General features: G+C 55.5%; 6 protein-coding genes across 6 annotated transcripts; 1 reads left to right on the forward strand and 5 right to left on the reverse strand.

Moving 5' to 3' along the window:
* Positions 1 to 476: 476 nt before the first annotated feature.
* Positions 477 to 2494, reverse strand: N656DRAFT_788547 (uncharacterized protein; the record flags this gene model as incomplete). Its single annotated transcript, XM_064816700.1, has 4 exons — positions 477 to 781; positions 875 to 1042; positions 1119 to 1249; positions 1323 to 2494. The coding sequence occupies 4 exons, from the start codon at positions 2492 to 2494 to the stop codon at positions 477 to 479; spliced, it is 1776 nt and encodes a 591-aa protein (XP_064671915.1).
* A 1239-nt stretch (positions 2495 to 3733) lies between these two features.
* On the reverse strand, positions 3734 to 3982 carry N656DRAFT_682141 (histone-fold-containing protein; the record flags this gene model as incomplete). Its single annotated transcript, XM_064810569.1, has 1 exon — positions 3734 to 3982. A coding segment is annotated over one exon (249 nt), but the record flags the coding sequence as incomplete, so codon positions are not given.
* A 2606-nt stretch (positions 3983 to 6588) lies between these two features.
* On the reverse strand, positions 6589 to 8326 carry N656DRAFT_843892 (alpha/beta-hydrolase; the record flags this gene model as incomplete). Its single annotated transcript, XM_064819111.1, has 4 exons — positions 6589 to 7648; positions 7707 to 7779; positions 7835 to 8085; positions 8152 to 8326. The coding sequence occupies 4 exons, from the start codon at positions 8324 to 8326 to the stop codon at positions 6891 to 6893; spliced, it is 1257 nt and encodes a 418-aa protein (XP_064671917.1). The 3' UTR covers positions 6589 to 6890.
* Positions 8327 to 8608: 282 nt separating this feature from the next.
* Positions 8609 to 10879, reverse strand: N656DRAFT_777544 (actin-like ATPase domain-containing protein). Its single transcript, XM_064814840.1, has 3 exons — positions 10561 to 10879; positions 10041 to 10486; positions 8609 to 9963 (listed from the first exon to the last, which is right to left on the reverse strand). The coding sequence occupies exons 1-3, from the start codon at positions 10613 to 10615 to the stop codon at positions 8752 to 8754; spliced, it is 1713 nt and encodes a 570-aa protein (XP_064671918.1). The 5' UTR covers positions 10616 to 10879; the 3' UTR covers positions 8609 to 8751.
* Positions 10880 to 11128: 249 nt separating this feature from the next.
* N656DRAFT_777545 (uncharacterized protein) lies at positions 11129 to 14638 on the forward strand. Its single transcript, XM_064814841.1, has one exon. It carries the CDS (start codon positions 11546 to 11548, stop codon positions 14381 to 14383), a length of 2838 nt encoding a protein of 945 aa, XP_064671919.1. The 5' UTR covers positions 11129 to 11545; the 3' UTR covers positions 14384 to 14638.
* Positions 14639 to 14656: 18 nt separating this feature from the next.
* On the reverse strand, positions 14657 to 18049 carry N656DRAFT_728743 (uncharacterized protein). The gene is made up of 11 exons (XM_064812603.1): positions 17237 to 18049; positions 17004 to 17177; positions 16699 to 16950; positions 16065 to 16634; positions 15897 to 16018; positions 15812 to 15842; positions 15743 to 15760; positions 15621 to 15693; positions 15488 to 15567; positions 15328 to 15442; positions 14657 to 15268 (listed from the first exon to the last, which is right to left on the reverse strand). The coding sequence occupies exons 1-11, from the start codon at positions 17858 to 17860 to the stop codon at positions 15120 to 15122; spliced, it is 2208 nt and encodes a 735-aa protein (XP_064671920.1). The 5' UTR covers positions 17861 to 18049; the 3' UTR covers positions 14657 to 15119.
* Positions 18050 to 18778: the final 729 nt, after the last annotated feature.

Genomic DNA, 18778 nt, shown 5'->3' on the forward strand with positions numbered 1-18778 from the left:
CCACTTGCGGAGAAAGTTATCCTGGCCTGTTTTCGCCTTGGGTGTCAGCAGCTTTGTAACAGGGACGGGGAAGCGAGCAATAATGGCCTGTGGGGCAATCCATACTCGGCGAGTTCTCAAACTCAATCTCAAACGTCTTGTACGAGTCGTAACTGTCCACATCGACCTCGACCACCTTCCCCGAGATATCAAGCCCCGCCGGTTCTGAACCATGACTGGGTTCTTGATGGGCTGGTTCGAGCGCTGTTAGCATAGTTCGACACCCCATCAACTGATCAGACACTTTGGATTTCCAGCACTTACCCTTGACCCATGTGAACCTCGACCCCATTTTCGAAAACGGAATGGGGTTTTTCCTCGGCTTCAGCTTAACCACCGTCGAGCCTTCGGTTACGACCTCGAGATCGTCCGTAACTGGAGCGATTCCACCTCGTCAGCAACCCCATTCACCCTCATATTAACTACCCCGGGCTGATTCAAAACGTACTATAGACAGTGATATACTCCCCCAACCGGCCGAGGTACAGCAGCAGCCTCGACGAGCTGACCACTGTCCTGGTCCTGAGCGGGCCGGACAGCGCCGTGCCGGCCGTGACAAATGAGGCGCCGTCCGACTGCGTCTTGCGCCGGCCGCCCTCGGCCTCGTGCCAGATCTGCAGCCGCGCGCTCGAGTAGGCCGTGCTCGACCGGCTGTTGGCCTTGCTGAGCCTGACCATGCGCACGCTGCCAATGTCCAGGACGACCTTCTCGCCTGTGAGTTTGGCCTGGAAATCGAAGAGGTCTGTCTTGCGCGTCAACAAACGGCCCAAATATGCTTGATGGAGTGGCTAAGGTAGTCTCGATGCATGCAAACATAGATAGATTAAGTAAGTACCTTTGAGACTCGGGAACTGGTATATCCCGCTGGGCCTGCCGTTCGCCTGCGAGGCCTGCACGTACCCGCTGCCGCCCTTGTCGTGTTCCCTGTCACGAACGTAGACAATGTTTGACAGCCGCTGGTCGTAGGCGTAGGCGGGGACAAGTTGGGCGTTGTTCGCTTTCACTATGCATGGTTAACCGTCAGTACATACAACTCTAAATGGGTTTTCCCTGGCTGATCGGAGGCGGGGCGGCCGTACTCCAATATGTCTCTGACTCGCGATCAACTCGGCAGTAAAACCTGAGATCGTTGGTGAGCGTGTTTCGGAACACCTTGAGCACGCCTTCCCGGAACATGGGCGCTGCAAGCGTCGGCGCGCTCTTCACCGGTCTAAGCCCCGAACCGAACAGATACATGTTAGAACACAACAGCCATATATCCCACTTGAAAGGAACCCGCTCACCCGTCAAACAAGGCATCTTCGCCAGGCAATACATTGTCCCTTCCTGTTACGGTACTCCCGCCGTCGCTCGAGTTGGACGGGGTGTGCGGGAGCACAACAACAGGGGTCAAAGTATCGATCATGTCACGGTGTTTCCCTACCGCCGTGATATAACTCGGGCGCCGGCCTACAAGAGAGGGCGGCGCTGTCGCCGAGGTATAGACCGGCGGGCTGGGATATTCAGTGGACGTGGCTACGTATGAGACACTGTCCGACGAGAAGTTTGGGATTGGATCCGAGTCAGATGTCCCATGCGCAGGCGACAGTGGGGTAGAACCCTCCATGAGCGAAGGGAGTCCCGAGGGGGTGACTGCCGCCTGCCGTGAGTTTTGAACGTGGAAGTTCGCCTGGGCGGTGTAGTCGACATAGTTGATGTTGGGCCAAGTGACCGGTGAAATCCCCGAGTTGTCTCGGCCGTGATATGGCGTCCCGGATACTGGCGGCTGCTGGTCCGTTGGTTGTGAGAGTTGGCTGTGCGATAGTATCGGCGTGGCTGCTATCGGACTGCTGGGGTCTATGGGCGACCTTGGCGCCCAATATGGATCTGTGAGAGTCTCGGCTGCCTGCACTCCGCCGTCTGACTCTCGGTACAGCGGTGCTGCACCGAAACGACTTACACTGAGATGCGACATCATATTCGTGACTTCGTGGGTCGCGATGTTGGCTTGTGCGCCTGGGACGGCACACCTTCCCTGCCCGGGCCGAACAGGGTAGCCGTCGGGCGAGCGGGAGTGAAAGCTAGCATCAGACGGAGGCCGTCTCCAACTTGAACTTGGGGCGCTGTCGGAGGCGTCCAACTCGGCTATCTGAGCAACTACGGGGGCGCTGGAGGATGTGGGGCTCGGGGCCGGAGGAGGATGCAGAGGTACAGAATGCGCGGGACCAAGACCAACAGAAGCGATCGGCGAAGCGCCTGGCGTGCGGGCTTGGATGGGGCCGGGGTCGGGGTCTGGGATGCGCTCCAGGCGAAAGCGGCGACCGTTAGATGCTACAAATATGCTCTGATCGGCGAGCTGGGCAGTGGCGTCGATGGTCGCGCGATCAAAGCCATTTTCGAAGAGTTCGGAGAAGGGTACAACAGCCTCATCGACCGGAGGAAGGCGAGGGGCCGCGGGACGACTCGGGTTTGGCATCATGGACGACGCCGCGCAAGCCCCATCAGCTCAACCGGCCATGACGCTGCGCAGGTGTCGCTATGGGCACGGGGGATGGATAGGTTGAGGTGAGAGAGCGGATCGGCACGGTGCAGGCGTAGCCTCTCTGCGCCTCTCGCTCAAGCTGAGAGTGGAAGGCACAACCGCAGCTGGAAAGGTTGCACTTGGATAAGAAGAACAGGGGACAAGGGTGTTAATAGAAGCGCAGTCGTGTGCTTGGGTGTGGAAAGCTAACTTGTTGAAGAGATATTATACCGGTACGGAGTAGACAGGACACAATTGGTATTTGGTAGCCCCAGACTTGCAGCTTGCCGGGCTGGGCTGGAGGATGCATATCGTCCATCCGCGGTGTTCCAAGAGTCCAGTGAACCACCCAAATGCGCAAAGACTAAACCCCTTCCAGAGCCCGCTTGTCAGTCCCCGGCGGGTTCCGTATCAGCGTATCTTCTGGACAGCAATCTCCCCTATTCTTGCCAAGGCGATACAGAGAAGCGCGTCGGCAAGAGGCTGAGCTATGTAGGTTTGAGGGTGTCCACCCAGACGGAACTTGGGGAATGGGGACCGACAACGTCAGTCGTTGATTGCTCGCGTGCTCAGAATGTGTCAAGTGTCAACAAGCGTATTACGGAGGTATTATGGCGGTACTGTAATTTCTATCGTGTGGAACGCAGCGGTCCACTCCGACGCGACTACCCAAAGGGCCAAAATGCCTCCACAGCATCGGGAGCTTCCAGACTACCGGCGTCTTAGCGTAAATGCGGTCCCGCGCACCGCAACCCTTAACAGCTGCCGAGATTTGAGATCAGGAAGCTCCCCGCGAAGGAGGGCAGAGCTATTATATTCGATGTGGTAATGTTCCTCGCCCTGCAGTCCCGGAATGACCAATTCTTGCCCTAGATATCTGCTGCCTCGCCCAAACCCTCATAATAATCGCCAAAGCTACAGTATCAAGCTCAGAAAGCGTCTTCGAACCCATACCGTCCCTTCCCAACGCCAATTCCCGCGATTCATAACATCATTTGGCCCTACAATTCATTACCCCTTCTCAACCAAACAGTCTCACTCCCCCTTGATCTTCTTCTTCCTCCCACCACCCCTCTTCTTCTTAACCACACCACCGCCCGCATCCTCATCACTCTCACTCTCAGCCTTCACCCTCCCCGCAGCAGCAGCCTGCGAGTTTCTAGAAGAACCCTTCTCCTCACCACCGCCGCCTTCGATCTTGCCGACAATGTCGCGCAGGAAATCCCACTGGTCGTCCGACTCGACGACCTGCTTGAGCATCTGGGCCGAGACGCGCTTCGAGTTCTTTTGGCGCGCCACCTCGGCGCTCTTGGTCACGAGCGCCACCATGAACAGCTCCAGCGCCTTGCCCACCGCGATGGGCGTCTGCTGCGCCACCTTGCCCACCTCCTCGTCCGCCTGCATGATGCGCTTGATGCGCGCCGTCGGGAACTTGGTCTTGACCGGCGACGGTTCGATCATCATCCCACTACCACCACCACCACCACCACCCGGAGCGGAGGATGACGACGGGCCAGCCGCCGCCGCTTTTGCTGAGATTTGCTGTTGTTGCTGGTTATGTTCCGTCATCTCTTGGTCTTGTTGCTGTTCCTGGTTCTGTTGATGTTGAAGGGCGGCTGCCGCTGCCGCCGCCGCGGCCCTTCTTGGGGGCATTGCTGCCGTAGGTAATTCGTGTATCGATCCTTGCGCTGTTGCCTCTCGTCCTCGTCCTCGTCCCCGTCCCCCTCCTGTTGCTGCTGTTGGCGAGGTAGATGCAGTGGGATAGCCGTAGGGCTCCTGTTGCGGGCGCACCTGCGCTGCTTGTGCCGTGATGTGTTGATGGTATTGGTAGGCGATATTGTCCGAGTACAGTCCTGGTGCCGTGTATCCTCGAGCGGGTTGTGCCGCAGACGGTGGTGTTCGAGGCGGAAAGTAGTGTGAGTGCACACCGGTCGATAAATATCCCGCACCGACTCCTGCTGCAAACCCTGGAGACTGGCTGGAGTTGGGGTAGTCTAGGGACCGTGCTTGAGCTAGGGTATGTGGCTGGGTCGCGACTCGTCCGACTTGCTGCTGCAGCTGTTGCCAGTTTTGCAGATGCGGTGGTGCATGCGCATGCTGCTCAAATGAATTCGAGAAATATGGACTCGAGTGAGGTTGCACACCCGCAAACTTTGACCGGGATTGCTGGGACAAAAGTCGGTGGGAGGACTCTGGTGGTTCCGCTGGTGGTGTGGAGCCCGGCGTGTAAAAGGATGAAAGGTCCGGACTCTTAGGTGCATAAGATCCGTCAGTGCCGTCACCAGACATGTTCTTAGACTCCCGACACAAAATGGGAGAAAGTTCCAAATTGACAAAGGGACCCTTTTAGACTGCAACCGTCTCGGGATCTCGAGCTTTATGATAGGCTGGTCCCTGTTTGCCGTGTCCGTAGGTTGGTCCTCTAGCTGGTAGCTCCAAGTCGTTTGGTGGGGCAATGTGTCGATACAGATTAAGCGGGCCGGGTTTGGAGCTACAAGTGGCTGGGTTATTAAGCTCATGCTTCTCTGCGGCTGGGGCAAAGGACTGAAAGCTCTCAACGGGCGATGACAAACGGAGGGGCTTGGGATGCGGGGCAGAAAGAGGAGCAGCTGCAGACAGCAAGAGAACAGGTACCTCCGTATGGCTCAGGTTGTATAAGTCGGGCAGGCACACAATGAGCACAAACGGAGTATTCATATTCCAAACGACAGGCCAACACCATCTCAGATGCAGCAGCCGAGTCAGAGTCATGAAGATGCCTGCTGCTTAGCGTATAACTTACGCTGCATTGCGGCGGCCAAGATACACGCTCCAGCCAGTGGCCTATCTCTGACCGGGCCAGGCAGCAAGGGCTAGAGAGCTGCCAACCTGGTTTGCAGAGCAAAGGCAAAGCCATTATGCCCTGACTCTGTCCTCATGGTTGGTAACTCGAGAGCCCGCAGCTAGTCAGCACAAGCACCAGGCTTTATTCGGAGTCAACCTGGAAGGGCAGAATCCTGTGCATCGATCTGCCTGGTATCCATGGCAACCTTCTCGGCCAGGGGACATTATCAAGCATGAGCGAGAGGTTGAGGTACAAGTACACACGATTCGTAGAGAAACATAAAACGTCTGGAATGCTGCAAAGGGATGGCAAAATGTTGGAAAAGGAGAAGGGACCAATTACCTGCTGTCAAACAAACTGAGTTTTGCAAGTCGACTCGGGCCGGTTGGATGCTGACTTACACGCCTCACTCTGAAAGCGCATCCGGGGCACCAGCGCGTTTATATGCACCGTGACGTGCCGCTGTCTTTGGGTCTGGAAACAAAAGGGTTTGCAAATCATTACCCAATTAGGCATAGTTGCAAGATAGCTCTCCTATCAGCCCCTTGATGAATTTGTTCATCCATCCAAGTCTCTCCTTCCCGTTCTTGTGAGAAAACTGCACTTCGCCGTATTTCGCCGTATTTCGCATTCACAGCGTACACATAACGTTAGGCCGAGTTTTCCTTGCACCAATGCTGAGGTGACACTCCTGTAGCTAGCCTGTCTACAGTGCACTGCAATTCGCTATATATACATAAGGGTTTACCACGTACATACAGTACCTTCATCATGAAAACGCCTTGGCGCACCAGTGACAGATGTTAATGAGAAATGACGTTACGTGGGATTATACAGCTTTCAGCTGACATGAAGGTGACATCGCTCTAATGATCGTACTCCCTCAGGTAGGTTTGAATCGAGGCTTATACAAAGCTATTCGCGAATCTCATATGTCGCATTACTGACTTACAACTTGACTGATGTAAGCATATTACTTATCTAGGGTTCTCCAAGGGTCCTTTGACAGATGCTGTTTGAATATCCTAAGTGAGGTGGTTATAATGGTACATAATTCCTGATATATGTATTGTTCCGTACCCATTACGGTGTGTAACGTTAATCAATCGCGTCGCGTCGGGCGGTCCGAGCGGGGCAGTCTGACGGGACGCCATGCCAGTTTCGGGAGCATCTAGGTATCCTGGCAGGGGCAAAGCATTTTGAGCGAGGACCATGAACTGGCATGAAGTTATGAACCCACTCCCAGTGAGAAATCGCAACGACATAGACTTTGCCATGTTCACTGACCCGAACCCTTCGTTATGCAGCTAAGGTAACGATTTCCCCCCAAGCTCAACTAAATCTGTATCCGTGTCATGATGACTTTGAAGAGCAACACAACCAAAAACCAGAGACGCAGAACACAGGAGCGTGAAGAAACCGAGCGCCGCCTCTGGGGTCATCTTCGCTCTCATGTCTATGATGGCATAATTACTTGATCTAATCTGAACACGCATTGACTCCCTCAGACGTTCCCTAGCATTTGGTCTACGCCGATGGCATGCGTTGGCTAATTTCTCTCGTCATAGTCACCAGTCCTTCGAGCCGGTCATGACGACTGCTACAAAGAAACAGAGAGGCAACTGGCCATGCGTGGATGCCGCCGGGCTCAGCCTTGGCTTCAATAAGGATGCCGGCTTTCTGGAGGCCGCCAACGAACTTCTCAATATCCGACTTCAGCACCTCGTCTGTGCCATAGTGGATGAAAATCCCCCTAGAGGGAGACGACCGCTTCCACCAGGCCGTGTCCTCACAGCAACCCGGTGATACCGATGGATCGCTAGAGGATATTCTGCGCCCTGCGAACAGTTCTCCATATTGATGGAGTTGTTGAACGTCGAGGTAGTCGCTTACGGTGTTCCTGTGTCGTTCCGAGAGGAGAGTCACCCAAGGCGAGATGAGAACAGCAAGCCCAGGCCTCGCGGGTTGGTGCTGACGCCTGTCGGCTATTGCGCTACGGCCATTCACGTTGTCGGCGCCGAGACGAAGCAGCAAGCACAAGATGAGCGTCGCGCCTGCGGAATCTCCGCTAACACAGACGGTAGAGGGATCCACTGCCACGGTCAACACGTGCTCATAGGCTTTCATTGCTTCATCGACCTGTACGGGAAACGAGGCATCCGGGACCAGCGTGTACTCTAGCGCAAATATGGCTGGATTGCGGTATCCAGACGAGCTCAGCACTGACAGCCACGTCAGGAGATACTCCAGATAAAAGTACGCCGAGCCCATGGAGAACCCTCCTCCTGAGATTGCGTCAATACCAGCATGTGAGACCATGGAGTTGACGGTTGTCGGGCTCACCATGAGCGTAATATAGAACCACATCCGGCTTATTCGTGGGATCTTTGATGATCCATATGCCTCGAAATGACGACTATCGCGGTGAGCATGCGGGTTCAAGATACCCTTTGAAGCCAGGATTGGTTCACCTCGCGATGCTCCCTCCAGAATATCGGAGACCCAAGATACCCATGACGAAGCCACCGAAACCAGAGAAATGGCAGCGCGACCTCCTTGACGAAGAATACCCGTCCGATTCTAGGTGGAATGTTCGCAAAGGCATACCGCACACAACGGACGACCAGGTCCTCAAACGGCGATGCCCTCTGCACAAAGGCAGATCGCTTCTCTCGGCCGATTATATACCTCTCACGAATAAGGGCCAGAGGCAGTTTTATCACTTGAGCCCAGCGAGCCGGTCAGCCAAGTTGTGTCAATCCGCGGTCATGGGCCATATTCAACTTACTCAGAAATGGCAGCGTCTGCAAGACACACGACAGCGTCTCGAAAAAACCGACTTGCCATAGCAGCTGCGGCGCCAAGAAGATACAGAACACGAGGCAGTCCAAGTACGACACTGCCCCGAGGATCATCTCTCCCTGCTTCTTTGATCGGCAGGCACGCCAGCGTGCTGTAGGCATTGAGAGCCGAGGAGTCAGCGACGCAGTTCCATGAACCCCATCTCCATGCCGAAGGGAATACCGCCCACCATTGGACTCTCTTCCGACCATGTCCCGATTTTTCAATGTCTGATGATATCGATTGGTTTGGGATTTGGCGTTTAGCTCCTCGCGGCGTGATGACGTCGGAACCATCATGCCACGCATCAACTTCTTGGCACTGCTCAAGTTTAACCCGAGTCGTTTCACTGGAATCTTGGAAACACAGCAGTCTTACATAGTTTAAATGGTCAGACCACGCCCAATGCAAGACAAGAGATAACGGGGGAGTGTTACACCACGCGCTTGTTGCAGCGGGCCGAGCCGAAGAGCCATCCTCTGGTAGGCATTATATTGTATATTGGAGCGTTGGATTGTATCCCTCCACCTCTTTTCCTTTTGGTTACTCAAGTATTCCTAGCCACCTTCAGAATCCTCTCCTCCATCTCCTCAAACGCCCCCAGCACCTTTCCATACTTCTCAAATACCCCCTTCTTATACCCCTCGTCAACCTTCTGGATGGCCCCTTCCTCCTTCCACCGCTTGCCGATCAGCTCATCAAACGTCTCTCCCTCTGCCCGCTCAAACGCCCACACAGCTTTGTACGCGCCGCCCAGCGCGCAGGCGTTGCCGCCCACGTCGAGCTTGTACACCCCGTCGGCGCCGCCCAGCACGTCGCCAATGGCGCGCGCAATGGCCGGGTTCAGCGAGCCGCCGCCGACCAGGTAGATGCGTCGGGGCTGGGCGGGGAGCCCCTCGCCGGGGCTGTTCACCAGCTTCTGGCTGCGCAGACGCATTGAGAGGGCCTGCGACTCGATGATGATGCGCGCGTCCGTCTCAGCCGGCCATGTGTCGACTTCTTGCAGATCCCCGCCGTCGGCGGCCGAGCACGTATACCGCCATGTGCCAGCGCGGATGTTGGGCACGATTTCCGGGAGGTAGAAGTACAGGCCGAGTTTGGCCCTGTCGTCGGAGGACTCGGGCCTGACGTCGAGAGGCGGCGTGGCCAGGGCGTGCTTGTTGAACGTTGCCCAAGCGTCGCCGTCGGCGGGCTTGGGCAGCGCGTCGCGTACCTTCTCGCGGGCCAGCCCGCCGTTCTTGTAGCACAGCATAAACATGTACTGGCCCGGCGTGGTCGGGTGGTTGAAGAAGTGGTAGCTCGGGTCGGGCTTGTACACGGGCGTGCTCATGAGGAATGTGGTGCTGGTGCCCAGGCTGACGATGGCGTCGAGCGGGCGGAGCGGCAGCGCCAGGATGGTGGCCGGGTTGTCGCCCGTGAAGGGCGCGACCTCGCAGTCCCGGTCGAAGCCGTACCTGAAGACGAAGTAGTCGCTTATGCGGCCCATGCTCCCGCCCCCGTCCTGCCGCACCTCGCCCAGCTTGCTGCGCAGCTCGTCCACGCCGTCCTTGCCCGCCGTCAGCTCCAGGAGCGGCTCCGACCAGGTGTTGCCGGCTATGTCCCAGAGGTTCATGCCGCAGGCGTCGCTGATGTCCATTGGCGCGACGGCGCCCAGAAAGAGGGAGGCGAGGAAGGACGAGACGAGCGATATCCGCGACGTCGCGGCGTACATGTCGGGGAGCTTGCGCCGGAGTCGCATTATCTGCGTGCCGGTGAAGCGCTGTTCGGGTTATCCGTCAGTCATTGTCTTTGGAGCAAGGTGGAGGCAGGCGTGTGGGTGTGTGTAGGGGCACCAACGTGGTGTGCAGCGCTCCCTGTTACCTCGGCCAAGCGCGCCGCTGAACCCAGCTTGGCGTCGAACTGGTCGCATTCTTGCTGAGTGCTGTGGTCTTGCCAGTTGGGCGCAAAGGGATGGGAGAAGGCGCCTGTTAGCTGGTCGACCAGCGGCTTGCGCGAATTCAGGTTCTTGAGTAGCTGCTCGGCCTCACGGCTCCAGTATACGCTTCCGTGCTGCTGGCAGGAGCCGCTGATGCCTCGGATTCGGCGCAGCGGTGTGTCCTTCTCCCGAAGGCGCTGTAGTACCAGGTCGAGGGCCTCGAGCCACATGGCTACAGGGGCGAACACCTCCCCTTCATCTTCGTTCAGGAGCACGCCTTTCTTGATGTTGTATTTGGACCCAAAGTCTTGGTCGAAGTCGACCTTGGCGTCGGAAACGACGGTGAGATCGGATTGGACCACGATCGCTTGACAGTGAAGAAGGCTTTAGTTTGGGTGCTTTTCGTTTGCCTAGGTAGGTCATAGTTGGCAACCCTCTCACCTTTGAGCTGCTGAGTGGAGAGGTCGAGCCCCAGATACAACGGTCCGTCGGACATCTTGCTAGAAGGAGCTCTCCCTCAGAGTGAGGCGAGCTGGTTCAACTGGGAACAGACCCAATGAGAAGTCTACAGCAGCGCAATCAGTAGCAAGAGACACCACAGTAGTGCAAATCAAGCGGGAATTTCGCGCAATCAACGGAGAAAGTAGAGAGTTTTATTGTTCCTCTCGTTCTAACGTGGGGCTCCTTTTCGTCATATACTGCAGAGCAGGACCTAGACCCTGGAGATATGGCGGGGCAAGTGTTCCTGACACACTGTTGTATGTAACTCGCCGTCGAGAGCCGAGAGCAGCCTCGTCGGGTGATATTTAGCCTGATATCCGAGTTGACCAATCCCGACGCGGCGCTTGCAGAACTGTCTCCAGTCTGGCCGCTCTGGCGGGAAGTTAGTTGAGGGTCGTGGAGTCGCACGGCGCATGGCCTTGCCGTTGACTTTCTTTGCAGCTGGTATGTATACTGGCCCCGATGTCGGCAAATCAGTACTGTACACTAGTTCTTGAACTGCGGCATTGGCTTTATCACGGCCCAGGTCTTTTGTTCCATCTTTCGTGGCTTCGCTGAACGGGCTTTTGTCGGCCGAAGCAGTTTGTAGCTTGTGAAAGTGTTAACGTTCGGGTCCCACAGTGGTTTGGGTGCCCGATAGCGATAGCCGACCCTAACCCAGACCCAATACGGATAATTTCCGGTAACCTTAAAAATGGCAATCTTTGTCTTGGCAGTCATTCAAGCCTGTCAATGATCCCTGCACATCCCTCCCAACAACACCATGACGATGCCAACCTGGCAACTGCAGACTGTAACTTATTGTACATATTAGTCTGCAACTCTGGTATTTTCTTCAACGGTCATTCCATTCCAGTCCGTTTCAACAGATTGCAGCGGCACCATGGACGAACAGAGACTTTGCGCAACGACTTGAAAAGAAAGCATGCGCGTTCCAGGTAGCCAGGGACGAAGAATTGCGCCGGCGCTCTTGTTGCTGGGTCTCCAAGCAACAGCCACCCATGGCTCCAGATCGCCTTCGGAGACGGCCCCGAGCACCGCGCCGGCTCCCACCCAAGCAGAGATCTGCGAGTCCAAGACGATAAATTACATTACCCACACGCTCCCTCAACAATGCCTGCGTACATCATGGACGAGCCCCAACGTCACCGCCGCCAGTACCGCAGAGGCGCAACCGACCGTTGCTGTCACCGTAACAGCGACCAGCGAGACCTTGGAGGCAAGACAGGTCAATGGTACGCAGGAGGCCCACGACGAGGACCTGGCAGCCAGTTCCTTCATGTCTTTCGAGGAGTGGAAGGAGATGATGCTGCGTAAGTCGGGTCAGGATCCCGCAAACATCAAGGCCCACAAGCCGCGTGAACAGCGAATCGAGCGCGATCCTAGCATGAATGGTGGCGAAGGGGACAGTTTCGGCGAGGATGGAGAGATCTCGCTCGACTTCGACGCACTGAATGAGAAAGTGTCAGAAATGGCATCGTCATCTTCAGGGGGAGCTGTGCCAGACGCAAAGGAGGAGGCGAAGGAAGAACAACTGTTCTACGACGACGGCAACATACAGTACTACCGGAGCAAGGATGCCGGCAAGACTTGCAAGGAGAGGTTCTCATATGCGTCTTTTGATGCCGGAGCAACCGTGCTTAAGACAAGCCCTGGCGCAAAGAATGCAAAGGCCATCTTGGTCGAAAACAAGGATTCGTACATGCTGCTCGAGTGCCGGGCCAAGAACAAATTCGTCATTGTCGAGCTAAGCGATGATATTCTCGTCGATACCGTCGTCCTGGCCAATTTTGAGTTCTTCTCTAGCATGATCCGCAAGTTCAGAGTCAGCGCCAGTGACCGCTATCCTGTCAAATTGGACAAATGGGTCGAGTTAGGCACATTCGAGGCTCGTAACTCGCGGGACATCCAAGCATTCCTGGTCGAGCACCCCCAGATCTTCACAAAGTATATCCGCATTGAATTTCTGACTCATTACGGCAACGAATTCTACTGCCCAGTATCATTACTCCGCATCCACGGCACCCGCATGCTAGATACGTGGAAAGAGCCGAGTCACGACGACGAGCCGGAGCAGATCCAGGCCCCGGACCAAGAGCCAGTGGCCGAGATGCAGCAAGTCCAGAATTCCTCAGCCGGCGACAATTCATCAATGAATGCTACAGTGACACACATGCCCGAGGTTGTCACCGAGATGGGTCTGTCTCCGTGGCAACCTGTGTTCCTGTACAACTTCTCTCTCGAGACCTGCGAAATGCGCTCTCCCACAACGGACGGGCCTACCCCCGTATCACCAAGCCCGGGTGAACCCGCGGGCAACCCGGATACAGTGACTACACAGTTGTCGGCAGCTACAGGGTCTGATGGTGCATCTAGTTCTTCCTCGCCCGCGCCAGCCGTGGCAGAGTCTCCATCCTCCCAGCGACAATCAACGAGCAGCTCACCCTCTAGCATACCTTCAGCGCTACCACATGGCAGCAGCAACAGTACCGCAAGTAACCCGAGCAGTAAACAAACCGCAGATGGCCACGATCCACCTACCACACCCGCAACAACAACAACCACTTCCCGCAATAAGACAAGCAGTGCTTCCAGTCCCCCGCCAGCCTCGCCCACCGTCCAGGAATCATTCTTCAAGACGGTTACGAAGCGCCTCCAGCTCCTTGAATCCAACACGTCGCTCTCGCTCCAGTACATCGAAGATCAATCTCGCTTCCTCCAAGAGGTGCTCCTCAAGATGGAGCGCAAGCAAATCAGCCGCGTCGATTCATTTCTCGACAGGCTCAATAATACAGTCCTCTCAGAGCTCCGCAACGTGCGCACGCAGTACGACCAGATCTGGCAAAGCACCGTCCTCGCGCTCGAAACCCAGCGCGAGCAATCGCAGCGCGAGATCGTCGCCCTGACCTCCCGTCTCAACGTCCTCGCCGACGAGGTCGTCTTCCAAAAGCGCATGGCCATCCTGCAGAGCGTGCTCCTCCTCTCCTGCCTCATCCTCGTCATCTTCAGCCGGGGCGGCTTCGCCCAGTCCTTAGATGTCTGCTCCTTCCCCTTACCCCCTGGCGGCGGCTCCTCCGCCTATTACCGACGGTACACCGGCTTCGGCCGGTCCGATTCCATATCGGGCATGTCCGCCGCCTCTCCTGGACCGGCACATGCACATGCACGGTCGGACTCCATCTCAGGTCAGGGGATGATGGACGCCGTCGGGAGAATGGACTTCTCCCCGCCTTCACCGCCCCCAGCCGCCACGACGACCACAACCACTTCCTCCTCCGCCGCCGCCCCCCTCGCCGCCTCAGCCCTGCCACGACGCGGCTATTCGTCCAAATCCCTCCCGCTAACCCCCTCCTCGTCAGAGCCCAGCCGCGAATCCACGCCGGCAGTGGTCCGTATCCGTTCCTCCGGCAGCCCCGGCTCCTCGCCCCCCCTTTACGAACAAGAACAGGAACGTGACCAGGAGGAAGCAAGAGAGGAAGTAGAAATACAACAAGATGAAGAAAACCACACGCCAGTCCGGCGCCCCAAGGCTCGACCCCGCCCCCCTCGCGGCGGACAGGGAGAAACCGGAAGTCCTCCACAAACACCACAACCAATAACAATACCAGAAGAGGGGGAGGAGGGTGGTGAAGACAGGGCAGATGTACGGGGAGTCGAACAACAAGAGCGCGAGAGACAGCAGCAGCACCCGACGCTGGCGAGGGTGCGGTCAACCCACTCGCAACTGAAACCGCTGCCAGCGCTGCCAGAAGATCCGAGTTGACGAATGACTGATGGATGAATGAATGACATGACTTAAGTGTAGTTTAATAGGGTCCCGAATGTCAATGTACTTGCATCTTTCACATCTCTGCCGCTAAATGGTTTCAAACATCTCCATCTTGGCCATGCTTTTGAGAGACATCCACTTATGCAAATGTTGATGGGGGTCTAAGCCCGGGACTCCGGCCACAGCACTAGGCAACGTCGCAAAGAGGCGATTCGGAGACAGGTGGTCTAGAAGGCAATACTAATATAGAAGGAAGACCAAAGCTATCGTCGACGGCTTAGGTATACAGGGATAGAGATTCTGGCCATCCGAGCTCCGAGCTAGGCTGCTCAAGATCCGGGGCTCTGCGGTATGGACGACCTTTCCTAGACCACCAAGGCTTCAACAACCCCAACGGCATAGTCCAATCCCCTCCCGTCAGACCTGCCCCGTATGACTGCAACATTTCCCTCTTCCCTTCCTTCCCCTCCGTTTTGTCCCTGCGCCAACCCATTATTCCCCGTGTTCGTCTAATATCTCAGCTGACCTGTCAAGAGTAGTAGACCTTCAATTACAAAAGGTTATTGCAAATACAGATGGTGTACACCTTTGTCGAGTTGTCAAAGATGGCAAGCAAGCCGAGGCAACGCAGTTCTGCTGTATCGAATGATTCGTCAAAAAATCTCGGGATCTCAAGAATTGTCGTTTTGATGCGGATGCATGCCGTACTCTTCTACCACCTCCCTGATGTTTAGTGAGGCAGGAAGAGGCCCCGTTGCTGCATGTGTGCATCATAGTCGTACTCCTCGAGTGCTGCGAGTCTGGTCCCGCGGTCGTACTGGGAACGGCGGCGACGCTGCTCGTCGCGAAAGTGTTGCCCGGCATTCGGTGTGAAGAGTCCTGAAGCGCCAACATATTAGCCACACGATCTGCAATCCCCTGGGCATGTAAGTACTCACCCACGTGCTCAGCATTTTCGCAGCTGCGCTTCATCTTGGACTGATTGTCAGGCTCTGGAAACGGCTCCTCCTGACCCGCCAGATCGGGTCTGGGTCCGTTGAGGGTGAAATAGAGCTGAAAGTGTCAGCCAAAGCGGATTCGCCAGAAGGGATTCCTTACCTTCGGACGGTAGTGAGGCGCCTCCAGCATAACAGAGCTGTTACGGAACTTCTGAACGAGACAATCCTTTCCTTGGATCGCTTGGTCAAGTCAATACACGGATGTCACTCTGATGCGAACTTCATGAACCTACTGGCATATGAAATCTCGGCGACCTTGTCGCTCTTGAAGCAGTTCCAACGCTGGTTTCCCCGTGCATTGACAAACTTATAGGGTCAGATGGTGTGATGCTGGGATCATCAGAAGGCAACTTACATCGATAATGTCCAGTGGCTGCTCGATTGTCAGCAAGGGGAATTCGGGAGAGTTATGTAGGCAACTTACGTCCACAAAGTTGATAAAGGCGTAGCCGACACTAAATGGCGATCAATAAAATGCGGACCGGGACAAGGAGGTGGCTGGTACGTACTTGCAGTCATTGGCGAAGTCAATCCGCAGATACATGAAGTCGTATTTGCCCCAGCTCGACTCGTCAATAATTCGCTTGAGCATGGCTTGGTCGACCTTATTCGGAATGTTACGCAACATGATCTATGCCAGTCAGTCACGATCTCTTGAAAAGCCAGAAACCACTTACCGTGGTTCGGACGTCAATCCCATCACGGATACGGTTGACATCAACGTGATTATGGTGATTCGCAGCGTTGTAGAACTGAGACCGGTTGACCCTCATGGCGTTCTGGCGGCGATTCTCCAGGCGTCCGTACGATTGAATCCTTCTTGGGCCGATGAAGTCGTCGTGCATCATCATGGGACCCGCGGGAGGGGGGTACGTGGGAGCCATGATCGGCATTCCACCTGACATGGGGACCAATGGGTTTATGGAGAGACTTTGGCTGCGTGTCGGAGTCTGATCGAACATCATCCGTGTCAGCCCAGCGGAGTGGAGGCCATGGCCATGGTACATGATCGGATACATTGGGATGGGTTGCTGAGCCAGAGGCAGTCCGGCTGGAGATTGCCCGAGACGACCGGCTGCAACGAGAGCATGTGTTGGCTGTGGCTGGATGGCGTTGGCAGCGTTGGTATTCAAGAAGTTGTTTGTCATGCCGTGGAAACCGCCAGGAGTATGGTCAAGCACCTGTATCGGTTCAACGCCTGTCCCTGTGGCATTGAACTGACAGAGCGTCAGAACCAAGTGAGCGCCCTACAGAGACTCCGAGTCAGTATTGCTCGACAAGAGTTAGAAAGTATATACTTTAAGGACTTACGCCCAGGGTAGCCCCGTTGTACCTGTGCACGACGGAGGCGGCAACATCAGCATCGGAGAACTCCACTACGGCGCGGAAGACAAAATCGTTGGCGTCGCTCTGCCGCTGGAACGCGAAAATGTCCCCTTGACTTTCCAGCAAGGTTTGCACCACGGCCTCAAGACGGACAACGCCATGCTCAATTCCTTGAGAGAAGGCCGTGATTTGGACCAGACCATCGGACAGGGCCTGCGTCTGGGCAAGGTTGTAAACCTAATGCCAGTCAGCGGGAAAGTATCTCATACAGCAGGGTAAAAGTTACATACCTGGCGAAACTCGGACGCACCGATGTATTCGATACGCCAATCTGGGGACCCGAGCTGACTATTATCGTGGGCATTGCGGGCATCACGTATGTTTGACAATTGAAGGCAAACTTTGCCATCCTTGACAGACATGTTGCATTTGCCCTGGCATGGCGAACCAAGCCGGTCCAACTTCTGCATTTCCTGTCAATGATCCAAAGGCGGGACTAAGAGAGTGCTGATATTAATCATACCGCCAGATATTCCTCGACATCGGAAGGAGAGACTGGGTGCGTCAGGGCATAGACGACGAGATAGCGGGAGATTCGCAACTCGGCGCTGAATCTTGCAGCGGCATACTGGGAGAAAAGCTGCTGGTTGGGACCTGGGCCTAGGTTCAGTCCTGGCGGCGCGCCCAAAGAGCCATGGGCGATAAGTGGAACAGAGACTGGACGAAACGAAGAGGCGGTCGGGGACAACTTTTGCTCTGGCTTGGGCACAATTGAGCTTGAAATGAAAGGATCTTTCTCAGCAGCAGCCGAGGCAGGACCAAAACCATCCGCTGACGCGCCATGGAAGTGGACGGGATGCTCCGAGGAGACATTCAAGTTGAGAGATGCAAGCGGCTTGTTGGACCTGCCCGAATCACCGTCGGGAGAGAAAGCAGTGAGTCTGGTGTCTGGAGTGCCTTCATGTTTGTACGAGTCGGCACCACCACTCGACGAATGAGGAGAGGACGGGTTAAACGTGGGCTCTCGCGCCTGCGCCATGTTGGAGGAACTGGCGAAGTTAAGATTACGGTTCCGGTAACTTGCTGCCGTGCTTGAGAGATGGGTGTAAGGTCTGTGGATGGGACCTGACGAAGGAGGATGGAACATAACGGGAATCCTCGCAAGTTCCCTTTGGATGAGGAAAGAGAGAGAAGAGGGGAGGGGAACAATCCAAACGAGATCGCTGGGTCGGGACTGGCAGTCGTTCCTCCAAAACTGGTCTCGTGAGCAGCAATCCCAGGAGCGGAAGGAACCTCCAACGGTTGCTGGATGAAAACGGTAGGTATGATGGTGAGGGAAAAAATTGAAGTGGAAGGTGGGCTTCTCGCGACTTCGTATACTACGAGTAAGAATGATTACTTGGGAATCAAGCAGCCCGAGGTCAAAATATATGGTCGGTCGATGTTTCCGTGATGGTAAAAGGTTGAATGGCAGAAGGAGGAATTCTACCAAAGGCGACTCCAAATAACACAATAGTCGAAGACACCAGATGAGGGCTGGTGAGGTAAGGAAAATTGCGATTGTGCTTGCTCACTGTGCCAAATCCAAACACCCCCAAGCATTGTATTGATGCGTATTGATGCGCATATCAGGATTTCCTGGGAATAAATCGAGGGCTACCATACCCGCCGGACCGTCATCGGATCGCGCTCCGGAGCCGGGAAAGCACAGCGGAAGGCCCGGAGAAGGTGCAACTTGCACGGCCTAGGAGGCCGGGATGGAAGGCAGGAGCGGCATCTCCTATTCACCGTCACCGGTCAATAGTGAGTGGAAATCCGATCATTGAAGCAGACACCGAGGGCTATATCTCTTGAGATGACCGTATCTGGAAAATGAACATGTAATTCTTGCGTGCTGTATAGCTGCAGCCGGCAACGGCGACATCCCATTCTTCTCGTGAATGGGATCACCTCCCATTTACAGAATGGTTCCAGTTGCTATTGGCTACCTAAACAATCGATCATCTTAGCATGTGCCGGGCACCAAAATGAGTTTTCTTAGATTTTGGGCACAGAAACAGACGTT

The sequence above is a fragment of the Canariomyces notabilis genome, assembly GCF_033297395.1.
Source record: "Canariomyces notabilis strain CBS 508.74 unplaced genomic scaffold N656scaffold_6, whole genome shotgun sequence".
NCBI classification, from domain to species: Eukaryota; Fungi; Ascomycota; class Sordariomycetes; order Sordariales; family Chaetomiaceae; genus Canariomyces; species Canariomyces notabilis.